The 15,058-nt window shown below is 46.1% G+C and overlaps 1 protein-coding gene across 1 annotated transcript in view; it reads right to left on the reverse strand.

Annotated features, from left to right (window-relative positions):
• STYXL1 (serine/threonine/tyrosine interacting like 1) overlaps positions 1–15,058 on the reverse strand; it is an 80,758-nt gene that overhangs the window by 30,603 nt on the left and 35,097 nt on the right. The window contains exons 4-5 of the mRNA XM_080680950.1: positions 13,663–13,798; positions 8,589–8,737 (exon numbers count right to left, since the gene is read on the reverse strand). Coding sequence (XP_080537076.1) covers positions 8,589–8,737; positions 13,663–13,798 — 285 coding nt within the window. The remainder of the gene's footprint in view (positions 1–8,588; positions 8,738–13,662; positions 13,799–15,058) is intronic.

The following is a 15,058-nucleotide window of genomic DNA, read 5'->3' on the forward strand; positions in this document are numbered from 1 at the left end:
AAGACTGCAGACTCCGGAGTCTGCAGCAAAGACAGCAGACTCTGGCCAGAGTCTGCAGCGAAGACGAAGACAGCAGTCTGTAGCGAAGATGGCAGACTCCGGCCGGAGTCTGCAGCAAAGACAAAGAAGGCAGACTCTGGCCGGAGCGAAGGCCTGGGTCCCAGGTGCCGGAGGAAAACCGGTGCTGGAAGCCAAGGGAAGGAAGGTCTATTGCACGAATCTCTTTGTGCACCAGGCCTCTAGTTATTTATAATAGCCATATTTTACAACATGAAAACAACCTAAGTGTCCATCAATGGGTAAGTGGATAAGGAAAATGTGGCACATACATACAATTGAATATTATCCAGTCATAAAAAAGAAGGAATTCCTATTAATTTGCAATAACATAGATGGGCCTTGAGAGCATTATACTAAGTGAAATGTCAGATAGAAAAAGACAAATCATCTCACTTATATGTGGACATCTGCAAAACTCATAGAAACAGAGAGTAGAGGTGTGTTTGCCAGGGGCTGGGGCAGAGTGGAAGAATAGGAAGATGTTGATGAAAAGGTACAAACTTCCAGATATAAGGCAAATAACTCCTGAAGTTCTAATATACTGCATTACATACTTGAAAACTGCTAAGAGAGTAGATTTTAAATGTTTTCACCACACACACAAAAAAAGGTGATTTTGTTAGGTGATGGATGTTTTAACTTTATCATGGTAATAATTTCACAGTATCCATAATAATAAAAGCCTAAGCGACCATTGCAACCAAACGGACGACCAAACAGGCTGCGTGGGGCAACCAGGCCAGCAGGGGATTAGTGAGGGGTGACCAAATGGCTGAACAGCAGGCTGCATGGGGCAACCAGGGCCGAAGGGGGGGCAGTTGGGGGTGACCAGGCCAGCGGGGGGGACAGTTGGGGGTGACCAGGCTGGCTGGGGGGGGCAGTGAAGGGTGACCAGGCCAGCAGAGGGGGACAGTGAGGGGCAACCAGGCTGGCGGGGGGGGGGGAGCAGTAAGGGGTGACCAGGCCAGCAGGGGGGCAGTTGGGGGCGACCAGGCTGGCAGGGGGGCAGTAAGGGGCGACCAGGCCAGCAGAAGGGGCAGTTGGGGGTGATCAGGCTAGCAGGCAGGTGAGCAGTTAGGAGCCAGTGGTCCCAGATTGTGGGAGGGATGTCCTGGATTAGAGAGGGTGCAGGCTGGGTTGAGGGGATACTCCCCCTGCACAAATTTTGTGCACTGGGCCTCTAGTATACATATATAAATCATCATGTTGTATACCTTAAACTTATACAATGTTATATATCTATTACACATCAATAAAGCTTGGAGGATTGAAAATATGATTGTTACAAAGAAAGATTATTAGAGCGCCAATCATGTGGTTAGAAAAAAATCATCCTATCTAATAAAAGAGTAATATGCAAATTAACCATCACTCCACTACACCCACAAGCCATGCCCACCAGCCAATCAGGAGCAAATATGCAAATAAACCCAACCAAGATAGCTACGGCCACAGAGAGCAGGAGGGAGGCTTGGGTTTCCCTGGCAATGGAGGAAGCCAAGCTTTCCGCCTGCCCTTGCTGGCCTAGGCCTCCACTCAAGGCTACAAAGTTTCAATGATAGAAGATACATAAATCCAAACAGAAATGGCGGCAGCCACGGAGCTGGAAAAAGCAGGAGGCTAGGGTTGCCCCCGGCAATGGAGGAAGCCAAGCTTTCCACACACCCTGGCCAGCACAGGCCTCCGATTAAGGCTACAAAGTTTCAATTATAGAAGATAATCCCAACAGAAATGGCTGCCGCCATGGAGCAAGCAGAAGGCTTGGCTCCGCTCCAGGCTACAAAGTTTCAATTGTAGAAGATAAATAAGCCCCAGATACCAGGGCCTCTGCTTGGGTCGCCAGGGGGTGTGGCCAGCCTGCAACCCACCACAGGCCCCTCGCCCAGGCCACCCCACGCCCCAAGGGAACCCCCACCCTGATCCGGGACACCCTTCAGGGCAAACCAGCTGGCCCCCAACCGTGCACCAGGCCTCTATCCTATCTAATAAAAGAGTAATATGCAGATTGACCATCATTCCAACACACAAGATGGCTGCCCCCATGTGGTCAAAGATCCTGCTCCCATGTGGACACAAGATGGCCACCACAAGATGGCCAGCAAGGGAGGGCAGTTGGGAGGGACCAGGCCTGCAAGGGAGGGCAGTTGGGGGCGATCAAGCCTGCAGGGGAGGGAAGTTAGGGGTGACCAAGCTGGCAGAGGAGGGAAGTTGGGGTGACCAGGCCTGCAGGGAAAGGCAGTTGGGAGGGACCCAGGCCTGCAGGGGAGAGCAGTTGGGATGGACCAGGCCTGCAGGGGAGGGCAGTTAGGGGTGACCAGGCCTGCAGGGAGGGCAGTTAGGGGTGACCAGGCCTGCAGGGGAGGGCAGTTAGGGGTGACCAGGCCTGCAGGGGAGGGCAGTTAAGGGCAAACAGGCTGGCAGGGGAGCAGTTAGGCATCAATCAGGCTGGCAGGGGAGTGGTTAGGGGGTGATCAGGCTGGCAGGCAGAAGCGGTTAGGGGCAATCAGGAAGGCAGGCAGGCGAGCAGTTGGGAGCCAGCAGTCCTGTATTGTGAGAGGGATGTCCGACTGCCCGTTTAGGCCCGATCCCGGTGGGGATTGGGCCTAAACGGGCAGTCGGACATCCCTTGAGGGGTTCCAGATTGGAGAGGGTGCAGGCTGGGCTGAGGGACACCTCCCACCCTGTGCACGAATTTCGTGCACCGGGCCTCTAATCATTAAATAATAAAACTAATTTTATAAACAAGTTGGAAAACAGCCAGAAAAGCACATCAGTCTAAGACATGCTTTTCAAAGTGTGCCTGTTCTCAAAGTGTGCCTCCAGGGAACAGAGAGCTGGTGAAAATTTTCCTAATGGTTCCTTGGACTGAGTTTTTGTAGCTCAGATGTTTGTAATAAAACACTGGCTACACAGTTATTGCTGGCATGAATTGAAAATGTATTTGTGATATTTAGTAAAATAAAACCTAGGCAAAACCTCAAAAAAAGAAAAAATAATTCCACTAACATTGTGTAAACTGACGTTTCTAATATCTGTTAGGTCATAATTTTTCCATCAGTATTCATGGAAAATGCTGACCTATGTAACTTCAAAGGTCAACCCCAGTTCTAAAAATTCCTCTGGCTCTGAGTCTGACTCAAAAATAGCATCTTAAGTACCTAAGACTACTTCACTGTCCATTTCAAAGTCTTCTGGCATCAGCACATCTCCCCTCCCAGTGTACCCACTGTGAGCCCACATCCTTCCCAAGCTGTCAGCCTCAAAAAACTCTATCAAAGAACAGAGCAAATCCTCAAGTTTGCAAAAGAGATTCATGACCCTTTTACCTGCAGGGAGACCCGCTATTTGCAGATGTTGACCCCAAAGCATCCCCAGGGGTCAGGCTGACCTCACTCACTCAGGATGTTCAGCTTGCTGGAGCCAAATGAAATCCTACTTCCATTTAGAAAACCTCACTAAACACCCATCACAAATCTATCAACTCTCTTTCTGCTGCTTTCAAACCAGCTTCCTTCCTTTCCTGTGCCTGTGCAGGCTGCAGGGGAAGAGGGTGTGACATGGATAAAAACATTCTGTGCTGTAAAGAGCAAGCACATGTTACTTCTAAATGACTTAATTTTGATAGCCACATCAACAAATGCAAAACAAACAGATAATCTACCCTGGCTGGTGTGGCTCACTTGGTTGAGCATCGTCCCATGCACAGAGAGGTTATTGGTTGATTCCCGGTTAGGGCACATGCCCAGGTTGTGGGTTCAATCCCCAGTAGGGGACGGGCAGGAGGCAGCCAATACATGTCTCTCCCTCTCTCTACCTCTCCCTTCCTCATTCTCTAAAAATCAATAAAAGTATATTTAAAAAAAATAAGATAAGCAGGCATCAAATTAATATGTCCAAACTGAGCCCACTACTTTCCTCCCACACTGCCTCCTTCTCCTGTGTCTGCCACCTCAATGAGCCACACCATAGCCCCCTGTCGCCCACACCTAAACCAGGGCATTATACTAATCTCCTCCTCCTCTCCCATCACCCCCTCCATATTTTTAAAAATATATATTTATTGATTTCAGAGAGTAAGGGAAAGGGAGGGAGAGATAGAAACATCAATGATGAGAGATAATCATTGAACGGCTGCCCCCTGCATGGCCCCCACTGGGGATCGAGCCCGCAACCCGGGAATCAAACTGTGACCTCCTGGTTCATAGGTCTACCCTCAACCACTGAGCCATGCCAGCTGGGTCCCCCCGACTCCAAATTAATCAATGCCACTTCTTAAGTATTTCTTGAATCCATTCTCTACTCTTCATCCCTACCTCTTAGTAGGTCTCTCCAAATCTACTCTGTTCCCACTGATATGCTCTCTGCACTGCAATCAGAGTTGATCTAAGTACAGTCTGACCATGCCACCCCTCAATGTAAAAACATTCAGTAGCTTACCATCATCTCTCTAGTGTGGCCTGCACACTCCTTTTAGTCACAGAACTCCTTTTCTCAAGGTGAAATCTTATGTAAGGGACGCCACATGTAAAACAGGAAATTATAGGTCACTCTGTCTAAGGTAGAGGGGCAGTCTCAGAGCCTAAATTTGGTGTATCCATCTCCATTCATAGAAGGAGTTCCTTGGGAGCAGTTAAGGACACCCCTGCTTTACAGTATATCAGAACAATAGCAGGACGTGGGTGGGGCTTTCACTCTTGCTCCTGAATTAGTAACCGAGCAAGAAGAGACAAGTAGTAGGCACCTACATTCTAGAGTAGACCACAAACAATTAGGGTAGAACTCCACACCAGGCCCTGATAGCTACCATCAGCCACCACCCCACCCCTCTTCCCAATCTCTATAAGGCAGGTCACAGATGTACATACATGTCAAAACTCACCACATTGTACATTTTAACATGTGCAGTTATTCCTATGTCAATTATACCTTAATAAAACTTTAAAAGGGGCCCTAACTGGTTTGGCTTAGTGGATAGAGCGTCGGCCTGCGAACTGAAGGGTCCCAGGTTCGATTCCAGTCAAGGGCATGTACCTTGGTTGCGGGCACATCCCCAGTAGGGGGTGTGCAGGAGGGGGCTGATCGATGTTTCTCTCTCATCGATGTTTCTGACTCTCTATCTCTCTCCCTTCCTCTCTGTAAAAAATCAATAAAATATATTTTTTAAAAAAACTTTAAAAGGGGAGGGGCAATGAGTTATCAGCAGTGTCATGTTTGTAGAGAAATACTGCCTTTGAACACTGCAAAGCCAGTGGGCGGTGCTCCTCTAGGAGAGAGGAGGAGTATCTGTAGGATGGGGAGAATGGCTATACACCTGTTGAGCTAAAAATCGTAGTGTGGTTACCTTCATGAAAGTACAGAAGATAGTCCTTTGGAGAGCTAGATTTGGGAACAGGTATGACCTCAGACATGGGTTCCCACCTTTTGCACAGGCTGGTTGGAACTGCCAAGTCAGCAAGGCAAGGAGAGGCTGTAGTGATCACAGTTCCTTGTGGCTCATTCAGGAATTTGGGTGAAGGAGTATGGATGGATGCAGTGAAGGGTCATGGACTACCAAAAGAAGGACAAGATTGGGAATTAAGGGTATTTCTGGCTTAAAATATCAGCTGGCTCTCTCTCTGAGGAATCTTCAATAATAAACAGCCCCCCCTCCCCAACAAAGCTCCAAGGAAACGAGCAACAAAGGCCACCAGCAACACATATAACCAGGTGAAGTCAGAGTGAGAAGAAGGCACCTCCCCTCCACCGACAGCAGTCAGTCACACACTGGATCCTCAACACCAAAGGGGCCAGGCCCCGAAGGTTGGAAGAGAGGAGATGTCCTGGAAGCCAACCCACACCCTTCCCCACTCTAAGCCCCCAGCAAACCCAAGGCTGCCCAGTTCTGGGAATGGGAAGAGATGAGATTTGGTTTGAGATTGGAATGTTAAACCAGCCTAGCTTATACTAGACTGATTGTCCTTATTTCCTTTAAAAATTTATTTCAAAAATACACAGAAGTAGAAAGAACAGTGTAATAAGCCCCTAGATCTATCACCCCTCTGCAAACATTATCAACTAATGGCCAATTTTGTTTCATCTATACTGACTTCCAACCAATCCCAGATTATTTTGCAGGAAATCTCAGATATCATATTCTTTTACCCATAAATATTTCATTATGTCTAAAAAATACCAACTCATATTTTAAAAAATATAACCATAATAATGTCATCACAACCTAAAGAAATATAGGGTGGGGCAAAAGTTTACAGTTGTAAGTATACAAAACAAGAGTTTATTCTTGTATTATTATTTATTAATTACTAGAGGCCCAGTGCATGAAAATTCATGCATTGGAGGGAATGTCCCTCAGCCTGGCCTGCCCCCTCACAGTCCAGAAGCCCTCAGGGGCAGGAGGCGACCAGGCAATAAGGGGAAGGTGATGCCCCTCACACCTCTGCTGCTGCCACTGTCAGCAGTGCAAGCCTCGGCCAGCCCTGGTTACTTGAGCCTTGGGCGGCCCTGGGCGACTGGGCAGCTGCCATCTGAGGCTTGCCTGTGCCTCAGCTGGCCCTGGGGGGCTGGGGAGCTAAGGGAACTGGGGGACTCTGGAGGCAGGTGCCCCGGCGGGGCTGAGGAGACTGGGCACCATCATCTTGTGGCTGTGGGTGCCACCATCTTTGAAGGCGTGACAGTCAATTAGCATATTCCCTCCTTATTGGCTTGGGTGCCACCATCTTTGAGGGTGGGGGCAGTCAATTAGCATATTCCCTCCTTATTGGGTGTGGGCGCTGCCATCTTTGCGATGGTGTGAGAGTCAATTAGCATATTCCCTCTTTATTAGATAGGATAGTATTATTTTCCATACAAACAACTGTAAACAACAGTTTGTGCAATTTGGTTTGTATTTACTGTTTTTTCTTTCTTTTTTTATTGTTTAAAGTTTTACAAATAGTAGTACATATGTCTCATTTTTTTCCCCCATTGACCTTCCCCCAGCCTCCCCCCCACACCCCCCCACACACATGCCCTCACCCACCCCCCCCCAGTGTCTTCCGTCCAATGATTATGCTTATATGCATGCATACAAGTCCTTTGGTTGATCTCTTACCTCCTCCCACAGGCTTCCCACTGTAATTTGACAGTCTGTTCAATGTTTCTCTGCCTCTGTATCTATCTTTTTGTTCATCAGGTTATTTTATTATACATAAATGAGATCATGTGGTATTTTTCTTTCACTGCCTGTCTTAATTCACTTAGCATAATGTTCTCCAGTTCCATCCATGCTGCTGCAAATGGTAAGAATTCCTTCTTTTTTATGGCAGCATAGTATTCCATTGTGTAGATGTACCATAGTTTTCTAATCCACCCATCTACTGATGGGCATTTAGGCTGTTTCCAAATCTTAGCTATGGTGAATTGTGCTGCTATGAACATATGGGTGCATGTATCCTTTCTGATTGGTGTTTCTGTTTTCTTAGGTTATATTCCTAAAAGTGGTATTACTGGGTCAAATGGCACTTCCATTTTTAAATTTTTGAGGAAACACCATACTGTTTTCCACAATGGCTGCACCGGTCTGCATTCCCACCAACAGTGCAGAAGAGTTCCTTTTTCTCCGCATCCTCTCCAGCACTTGTCATTTGTTGATTTGTTAATGATAGCCATTCTGACAGGTGTGAGGTGGTACCTCATTGTTGTTTTGATTTGCATCTTGTAAACCTACTTTTGTCCTACCCTGTATAATAATAATTCCTACTGTCATCAAATACCCAGTTAATATACACATTTCTCAAATCGTTTCATGACTAAATTGTAATTTTTCATAATTGAAAGTGGCCAGAAAGTATGGAATCTCCCCAAGATTGTTACTAAGGGCAAAATTAAGAGCACAGCTAAAGGCAATTACTGAAAAGAATGAAAGCCTTCGATGTTTGCATTCCACTGCAGTCAGACTCCTCAATAAACCGGATACTGCACAATGCCCCCTAGGGATGGATTCCTGCCTGCCAATCATGGCTATCCAATGCTTGCTTTATATGCTCTCACCCCTCTTCCTCACAAGCTCCTCCTCTTCTAGATTTGGCTCCAGAAGGTAGTGCCTCTCCTCTGGGCTCCATACACCTGGTGTGCCCCTTGTCTCCCCTACTAGATAAGAACTTCTCAAAGGCAGGGACTGCTTTCTCACCCTTTTGTATCCTCTGGGCCCAAAAGTTAAGAAAGCTGAGGCAGCTTGAATTATGACACCCATCCCTGCCTTTCTGACTTTGACTACAACCCACAATCCAGAATTCCCCTGCCTTCTGAATAGGCCCCATCTTTTAAACTCCATGTTGGCTCTTCCCCAAATGTGACAATTATAAATTTATAATCTTGGACTGGACTTCCTGGCTACCCCAAGTTCATTTCTTAAGCCCAGCCTTCAATATTTCTTCCATCTTTTCCATGTTGTCTGTCTCTCTTTCTCCTACCCTGTTCCCCAACCCATGGTCCTCAAGGGAAGGCCATGCTCCCATCTGAGCCTGCCTGTGCTCAGCACCCTGCCTTACCTGTGGCATCCAGATGATCTTCTGCGTCCGGAAGAAGTGGTACATGGCTGAGAAGGACTCATAGCCCCCTCTCAGGATCTGAACGGGGTGGCGGGTGAGGTGGGCTATGGCTTTGCCACATTCAATGGCAGCTCCTCCGGCCAACAGTTCTAAGAATGGAGACCAAAGAAATGAATGTCTCCTGCGTGTTCCCCATTTGTCTAAAGCTACAACGAATGGCCACTTTATTCTGAAAAGCAATTATCTAGGAGGCTGAAGCAAATATAGAAATGGGTGTTAAAATTAAAATGTGAAAGCAACTTACCACCAAGAAAGTTAATCTTTTTCTGTAAATATATATAGTATCATATATTGTATGCCGCATTTTGTGTACCATACAAGTCACCTATTTGTACATGGTACAGCTAGTGTACAATTCAATAGTTTTTAGTTTAGTCACAGAGTTGTATAATCATCACAATTTTAGAACATTTTCATCACCCAAGAAACCCTGTACCAGTTAGAGGGTTCACTTCTCATTTCCCTCCAAAGACTCAGCTCTAGAAAACTGCTAATCTAACTTCTCTATGGATTTACCTATTCTGGACATTTCATATAAATGGCATCATACATTATGTCTGACTTCTTTCACTTGGCATATGTTTTCAAAGTTCATCTATGTTGCAGCACATGTCAGCACTTCATTCCTTTTTACAGCTGAATATTATTGTGTGGCTCTACCACACAATATAACATTCATTATCCATTCTTAAATAAATCTTGGTGGATATTTAGGTTGTTTCCACTTTTTGGCAATTAGAAATAATGCTGCTATGAACATTCATGAGCAAGTTTTTGTGTGCACATGTTTTCATTTCTCTTGGGTACATTATCTAGGAGTGAAATTGCTGGACCATGTAATAACCCTACACCTAACTTTTGAGGAAAGTGCCAAACTTTCAACAGCGACTGCAACATTTTACATTCCAACCAGCAGTGTATGAGTGTTGAAATTTTCCTACATCCTCGTCAACAATTGTCTTTTTTATTATAGTGGGTGTGAAGTGTTATCTCATTGTGATTTGTGTTTTTTTTTAATATATTTTTATTGATTTCAGAGAGGAAAGGAGAGGGAGAAATAGATAGAAACATCAATGATGAGAGAGAATCTTTGATTAGCTGCCTCCTGCAAGCCCCACATTGGGGATTGAGCCCACAACCTGGGCATGTGCCTTGGCTGGAATTGAATCCAGGACCCTTCAGTCCACAGGCCAACACTCTATCCACTCAGCCAAACTGGTCAGGGCCTCATTGTGGTTTTGACATCAATTTAATCTAAAATGCTTTAATTGATCTGTAGACAATTAGACTATATGCAAATTAGATATGTGACAGGAAGTTTGTATAATTAAGACTAAGCCAAGATAAACCAAGGCCAGGATCTGAACCCTAAAGAGAAATACTGTGCAGCAGACTCTGGAAAGCTAGCTAAAGGAGAAAGGGATGGGCATAGATTCTGACAGCTATAATGAACCTTTGTCCGGGGAAAGAAGGCCAAGGAAAAAAAGCCGCTTGAGACCCATCTGGAGAAACTGTATTTGGGGAAAGAGCCTGCAGACAATAAATAGCAAGGCCAGGAGAAAACCTGTAGCTGGCAAAAACAGGAGCCAAAGCCCACCCCTGAGGGCCTGACTTGGAAGCCAGAGAGCCCTGGATCTCCCAGGATCTCCCAGCCTCATCTCCCTCTTGAGTGAGAGACTGAGTAAGGATGGGGTAGGTCAGAGGGTCCAGGCAAGTTAGGGAGAGAGTTCCAGGCCACTACTGCCTTTAAACCAGACAGCTGCTCCCCTGCCAATGTCACACAACCAGCTGGAGTATTCACATACAAGGACGATGGGGTCAGAGATGGGGAAGGTCAGTTTCCAGGATATAATTAGAGACTCAGACGGAAAGCCAGGACCCAGGTTATCCAGCAAGGATGTAATGGGGTTAATGTTTTTGAAACATTAAAGTTGTTTATTTTGCCCTAGCTGGTTTAGCTCAGTGGTTGGAGCATCAGCCTGTGGACTGAAGGATCACAGGTTTGATTCAGGTCAAGGACACATACCTCAATTGCAGGCTCGGTCTCCAGCCTGGTAAGTCAGGGCATGTGCCCGAGGCAACCAATTGATGTTTCTCTCTCACATTAATGTTTCTCTCTCTCTCTGTCTCTCCCACTCCCTTCCATTCTCTTTCAAAAAAAAAAAAAAACAATGGAAAAAATATTCTCCAGTGAGGATTAACAAAATTTTTTTTAAAAATTTGTTCATTTCTATTCCCATTAATCTTGAGTTCTCCATTGACATGAGGTTTCTCACACCTTGAACTGGGTCACCCACTGCTTCAAGGGGAGGAGGGCAACCACCTGGTACAAGGGAGTCATCATTCAGCCTGACCTTTAAGTTACATTATTTGAGGTCCTTAGCCAAATGGCTTGAAAGTCAGACTTCGCTGAGGGAGGAGAAAAAAATCCAAAAATTCCCAAAGCTTCTCTTCACAGTTGGTGTAAATATCCTGGTCCAGGGAGCTCCACCCACACATATCATGAGCCCATTGTGGGTGTCTATAATCCATGTTTGCAAGGAAAGATGATTTAACATAAGGGAAATGTTGCTCATACAAGAAGGGGGCTGCCCCTTGCATACTAAAAAGATCTTAGAGAGAGCATCCTAGAGACTAAGACTAAGGGAAGATACTTCCTGAATTCCTAAGAAGACACTCAGCTGAGGGGGTATAAATATACTGGCTGGGCGGGGGGCGGGGGTAGAGGGCTAAAATCAGCTGTGCCCATTTCCCACTAGGATTCTGAGACTCCCACAGCAGAGGTGGGGAGTGGTTAACAGAACACTGGAAGCTGCAGCAGGCCCAGGGATGAGGAGCACGTGTGGAAGGTCAGGGAAAGCCTGGATAGGAGGGCACAAGGCTGAGTCCCCCAGGAGCCAGTGCCATGCACTGACAAGGTGGAGGGAACCACTCATGACTTACGCTAGACGTGGACATTTTGGGCACAGCCCATGGCCAAAGGCCCCATAGGCTGAGCTGCACCTCTTCCAGAGGCCAACAGAAAAGGACTACATAGAGACAAACACCTGCTTCAGGGATGTGATGAAGGTTCCCCCTCAAGGAAATCTTTCCCAGAATTTCTTGAGGGTCAGGGAGGTGGGTGCTTGACAGTGGAAAGGAGAAAGGGGTGGTAAGAGAAACCTTGATATGGTCTTTTACCCCAAAGACTGAATTTACCTGAAAGATGCCACTTTAAAGGAGAAAAGTTGCCTTGAGTGGGCAAGGTGTGTGCATGTGTGGTTTTGGTTTTTATTGTTTTGCTATTGTTTTGTGATTGTAGTTACCTACAGGAGCTGCATAGCACAGTGAGGTCAGTTATAGAATGTAGAGAGGGTTATTTTTATTGATCACTGTTCCCTAGGGTTTCAGGGTCCAGCCTACAATCCTAGGATTAGCAGACCAGACCCACCCTCATAGGAATGTACTTCAGACTGTGAGAGTTTGGGGAAGATAATCTCCTGGATAAGGACCTCCTGGGAAGACTGGCTTTATTAAAGGTGGAGACCTAGTGCCACCCAGTGACCATTTGTGTGAATGCCCCAGCTCATAGACCCACCTACACATATTAGTGACTGAGCCACAAACAGCAGAGCCCCATGTCAATGGCCACGGGTGGTCAGCCCAAAGCAGTGGCTGAATGGAGATTGCTGTGGAACATCAGTAAAGCACATTAGAACCAATCACATTTTAATGCTCCAGCTCAGGGCTTGAGTGACTTTGCACTGTTTTCCAACATCACTACCCAGGCCTTAAAAGACTGGACAGAGCCAAAGTACCTAGGTTTGAATCCTGGCCCCACCACTTAGTAGGTGTGGTTTTTAAAAAAAGTCCACAAATTCTTTCAAATGCCTCCCTTTAAAAGGTTGAGTCTAATTCCCTTCCCCTTGACGGTAGACTATACTCAGTGACTTCCCTCTAATGAATAGAATGTGGTGGAAGCGACTGTGTATAAGCCCCAAGACTAGGTTATAAAAGACATGTAGTTTTCCCTTTCTCTCTCTCTCTCTCTGATCACTCACTCTGGGGCAGTGTGTGGAGGGGGTGGTTTTACCAGCTGCCATGTCACGAGGCCATGCAAGCAGTCCTATGGAGAGGTATATGGGGTAAGGAACTAAAATCTCCTACCAACAGCCAGAATAAAACTGAGGCCTCCTGGCTATAGCCATGTGAGAGAGTAATCTCAGATGGAGATCATCCTGGCCTAGTCAGACCTTCCAACGACAGCAACCTTGGCTGACATCTTGACTACAACCTTAGGACAGACACTGTACCAGAACCTGCCAGCTAAGCTGCTCCTGAATTCTGGACCCACAGAAACTATGAGATAATTACTGTTTGTTATATCAAGCTACTGAGTTTGGAGGTAGTTTGCTATATGGCAATAGATAACTCTCTAGGTGTGAGATCTTGGGCAAGTTACTTTGCCTTTCTAGGCCCTAATTTCCCCATCTATAAAATGGGGATGTTACCTATTAGGAGACAATTCTCCATGGTCTCTCACATCTTGACATGTCCTTTAAACAAGGAAGTGGCTTTTCAAGGATATTTATATAACCAATAGCTTTAGAAGACAGACTGTTTTTCCTCCGGAGCCAATGATGGGTAGGCTTCTGCCCATTATAAAAGATTCAGGCGTCCTAAGCTCAGAGTTCTAAAATACAATGCACTACGTGAATAAGTGTACTTGGCTGTCTTCATGTCACCCTGTGAGAACTGGGACTTGGGCACCAGTGCAGGAAAATGAAGACATTCTGGTTACTTCCATTGCTCTGAATAATAAAGTCCTTTGTCTTTGACCCAGGAGCCTCATGTCTTCAGCCAGCATCTCTGAAACGGTGGCAGGTTCAGAGCTCTTCCCAGTTCTTCATATTGCCATCCTCTTAGGGATGTACTGCAGACTGCATGAGTTGACCCAGGAGAGCACCTGACACTGGCATGTGTCAAAAGTGTCCAATAACTGTTAACTTATTCTTATGGCTAGTGTAAAACCTACCGTTTTTACTACTGCCAGAGTTGTCACTGTCATCTTTTAGGATTAGGTCCAGGCAGCTGGAATTGTTATCATACACCACACAGTACTTCACACACTCTAGATCCACAGACTCCGGGATAAGATATTCATCTGCCTTCTAAAGAAACCACAAGAGAAGCCTGTTGGCAGGTGGGTTCAGATGAGCAAATATTCCCTGCACACCAGCACCAGGAGGAGCTGGAGGTAGGACTGTGCCTGTTTTCCTGACTGTACATGGCCACAGAGCACTGAGAGTTGACTGGAGAGTCTACTAAATTCCAAGGATCTTCCACACCCACATCCCCTGCTATGAAAAACTGACCACAGCTAATTGGACCAGAAATAAGTGCCTGGCCAAAGAACAGTCTGCCTACTGATTCACCAACTGAACTAATATATCCTATCTCTGGGGGCAAGTGGTTGTTGATAGGGGCCAAAGCCAAAATCCCGCATAAGCAGATTTGAATAAGCAGAAGTCATGAGCAAGCAGATAAAATGAGGCCAACTATAAGCTCAAATATAAGCTTTGTGAGAGCAGGAACACTGATGTATCCTGGATTACTAGAACAATTCCTGGCACGTTAGGCTATAAATATGGTTAAAGGAAGGAATGGGCAAACAGGTCCAGGAGGTCATGAAGAGTAGTCAGGAAGTGGTTTAGTCACCATCATGGTGGACATAAGGGCAGGAACAAGCGGTGCCTTCTGCCCACAAGGGAATGAGCTTACAGAACCAGACTTGCCTAAGATCCTAAAGCAGTGGTTCTCAACCTTTCTAATGCCACGACCCTTTAATACAGTTCCTCATGTTGTGGTGACCCCCAACCATAAAATTATTTTCATTGCTACTTCATAACTAATTTTGCTACTGTTAATGAATCGTAATGTAAATATCTGTGTTTTCCGGAAATTTGCCAGATGGCCAACGACTGGAGGGGTGTTTGAGGCAGAAGGAACAGCTTCTAGTCATTACCTTTAGTCAACAAATAGCTATGGAGTACCGACCTGATGTCAGGAACCAGACAGAGCACCCAGGATGCAATAATGAGCAAAACATACCCCTACTCTGTGCTCAGAGAGAGCAGTATGTTCAGAATCCACATGGATTCTATTTCCTAGATCTTAAGAGACCATTGGTTGTACGATGCACCACCAATTTAACAACAGTTGCAATCAGGAATGTACATAAAAAGAGGGATTTGCCCTGACCGGTTTGGCTCAGTGGATAGAGCGTCGGCCTGCGGACTGGAGGGTCCCGGGTTCGGTTCCAGTCAAGGGCATGTACCTTGGTTGCGGGCACATCCCCAGTGCGGGGTATGCAGGAGGCAGCTGATCAATGTTTCTCTCTCATTGATGTTTCTAACTATCTATCCCTCTCC

The sequence above is a fragment of the Plecotus auritus genome (assembly GCF_963455305.1).
Source record: "Plecotus auritus genome assembly, chromosome: 7".
Lineage (NCBI taxonomy): Eukaryota > Metazoa > Chordata > Mammalia > Chiroptera > Vespertilionidae > Plecotus > Plecotus auritus.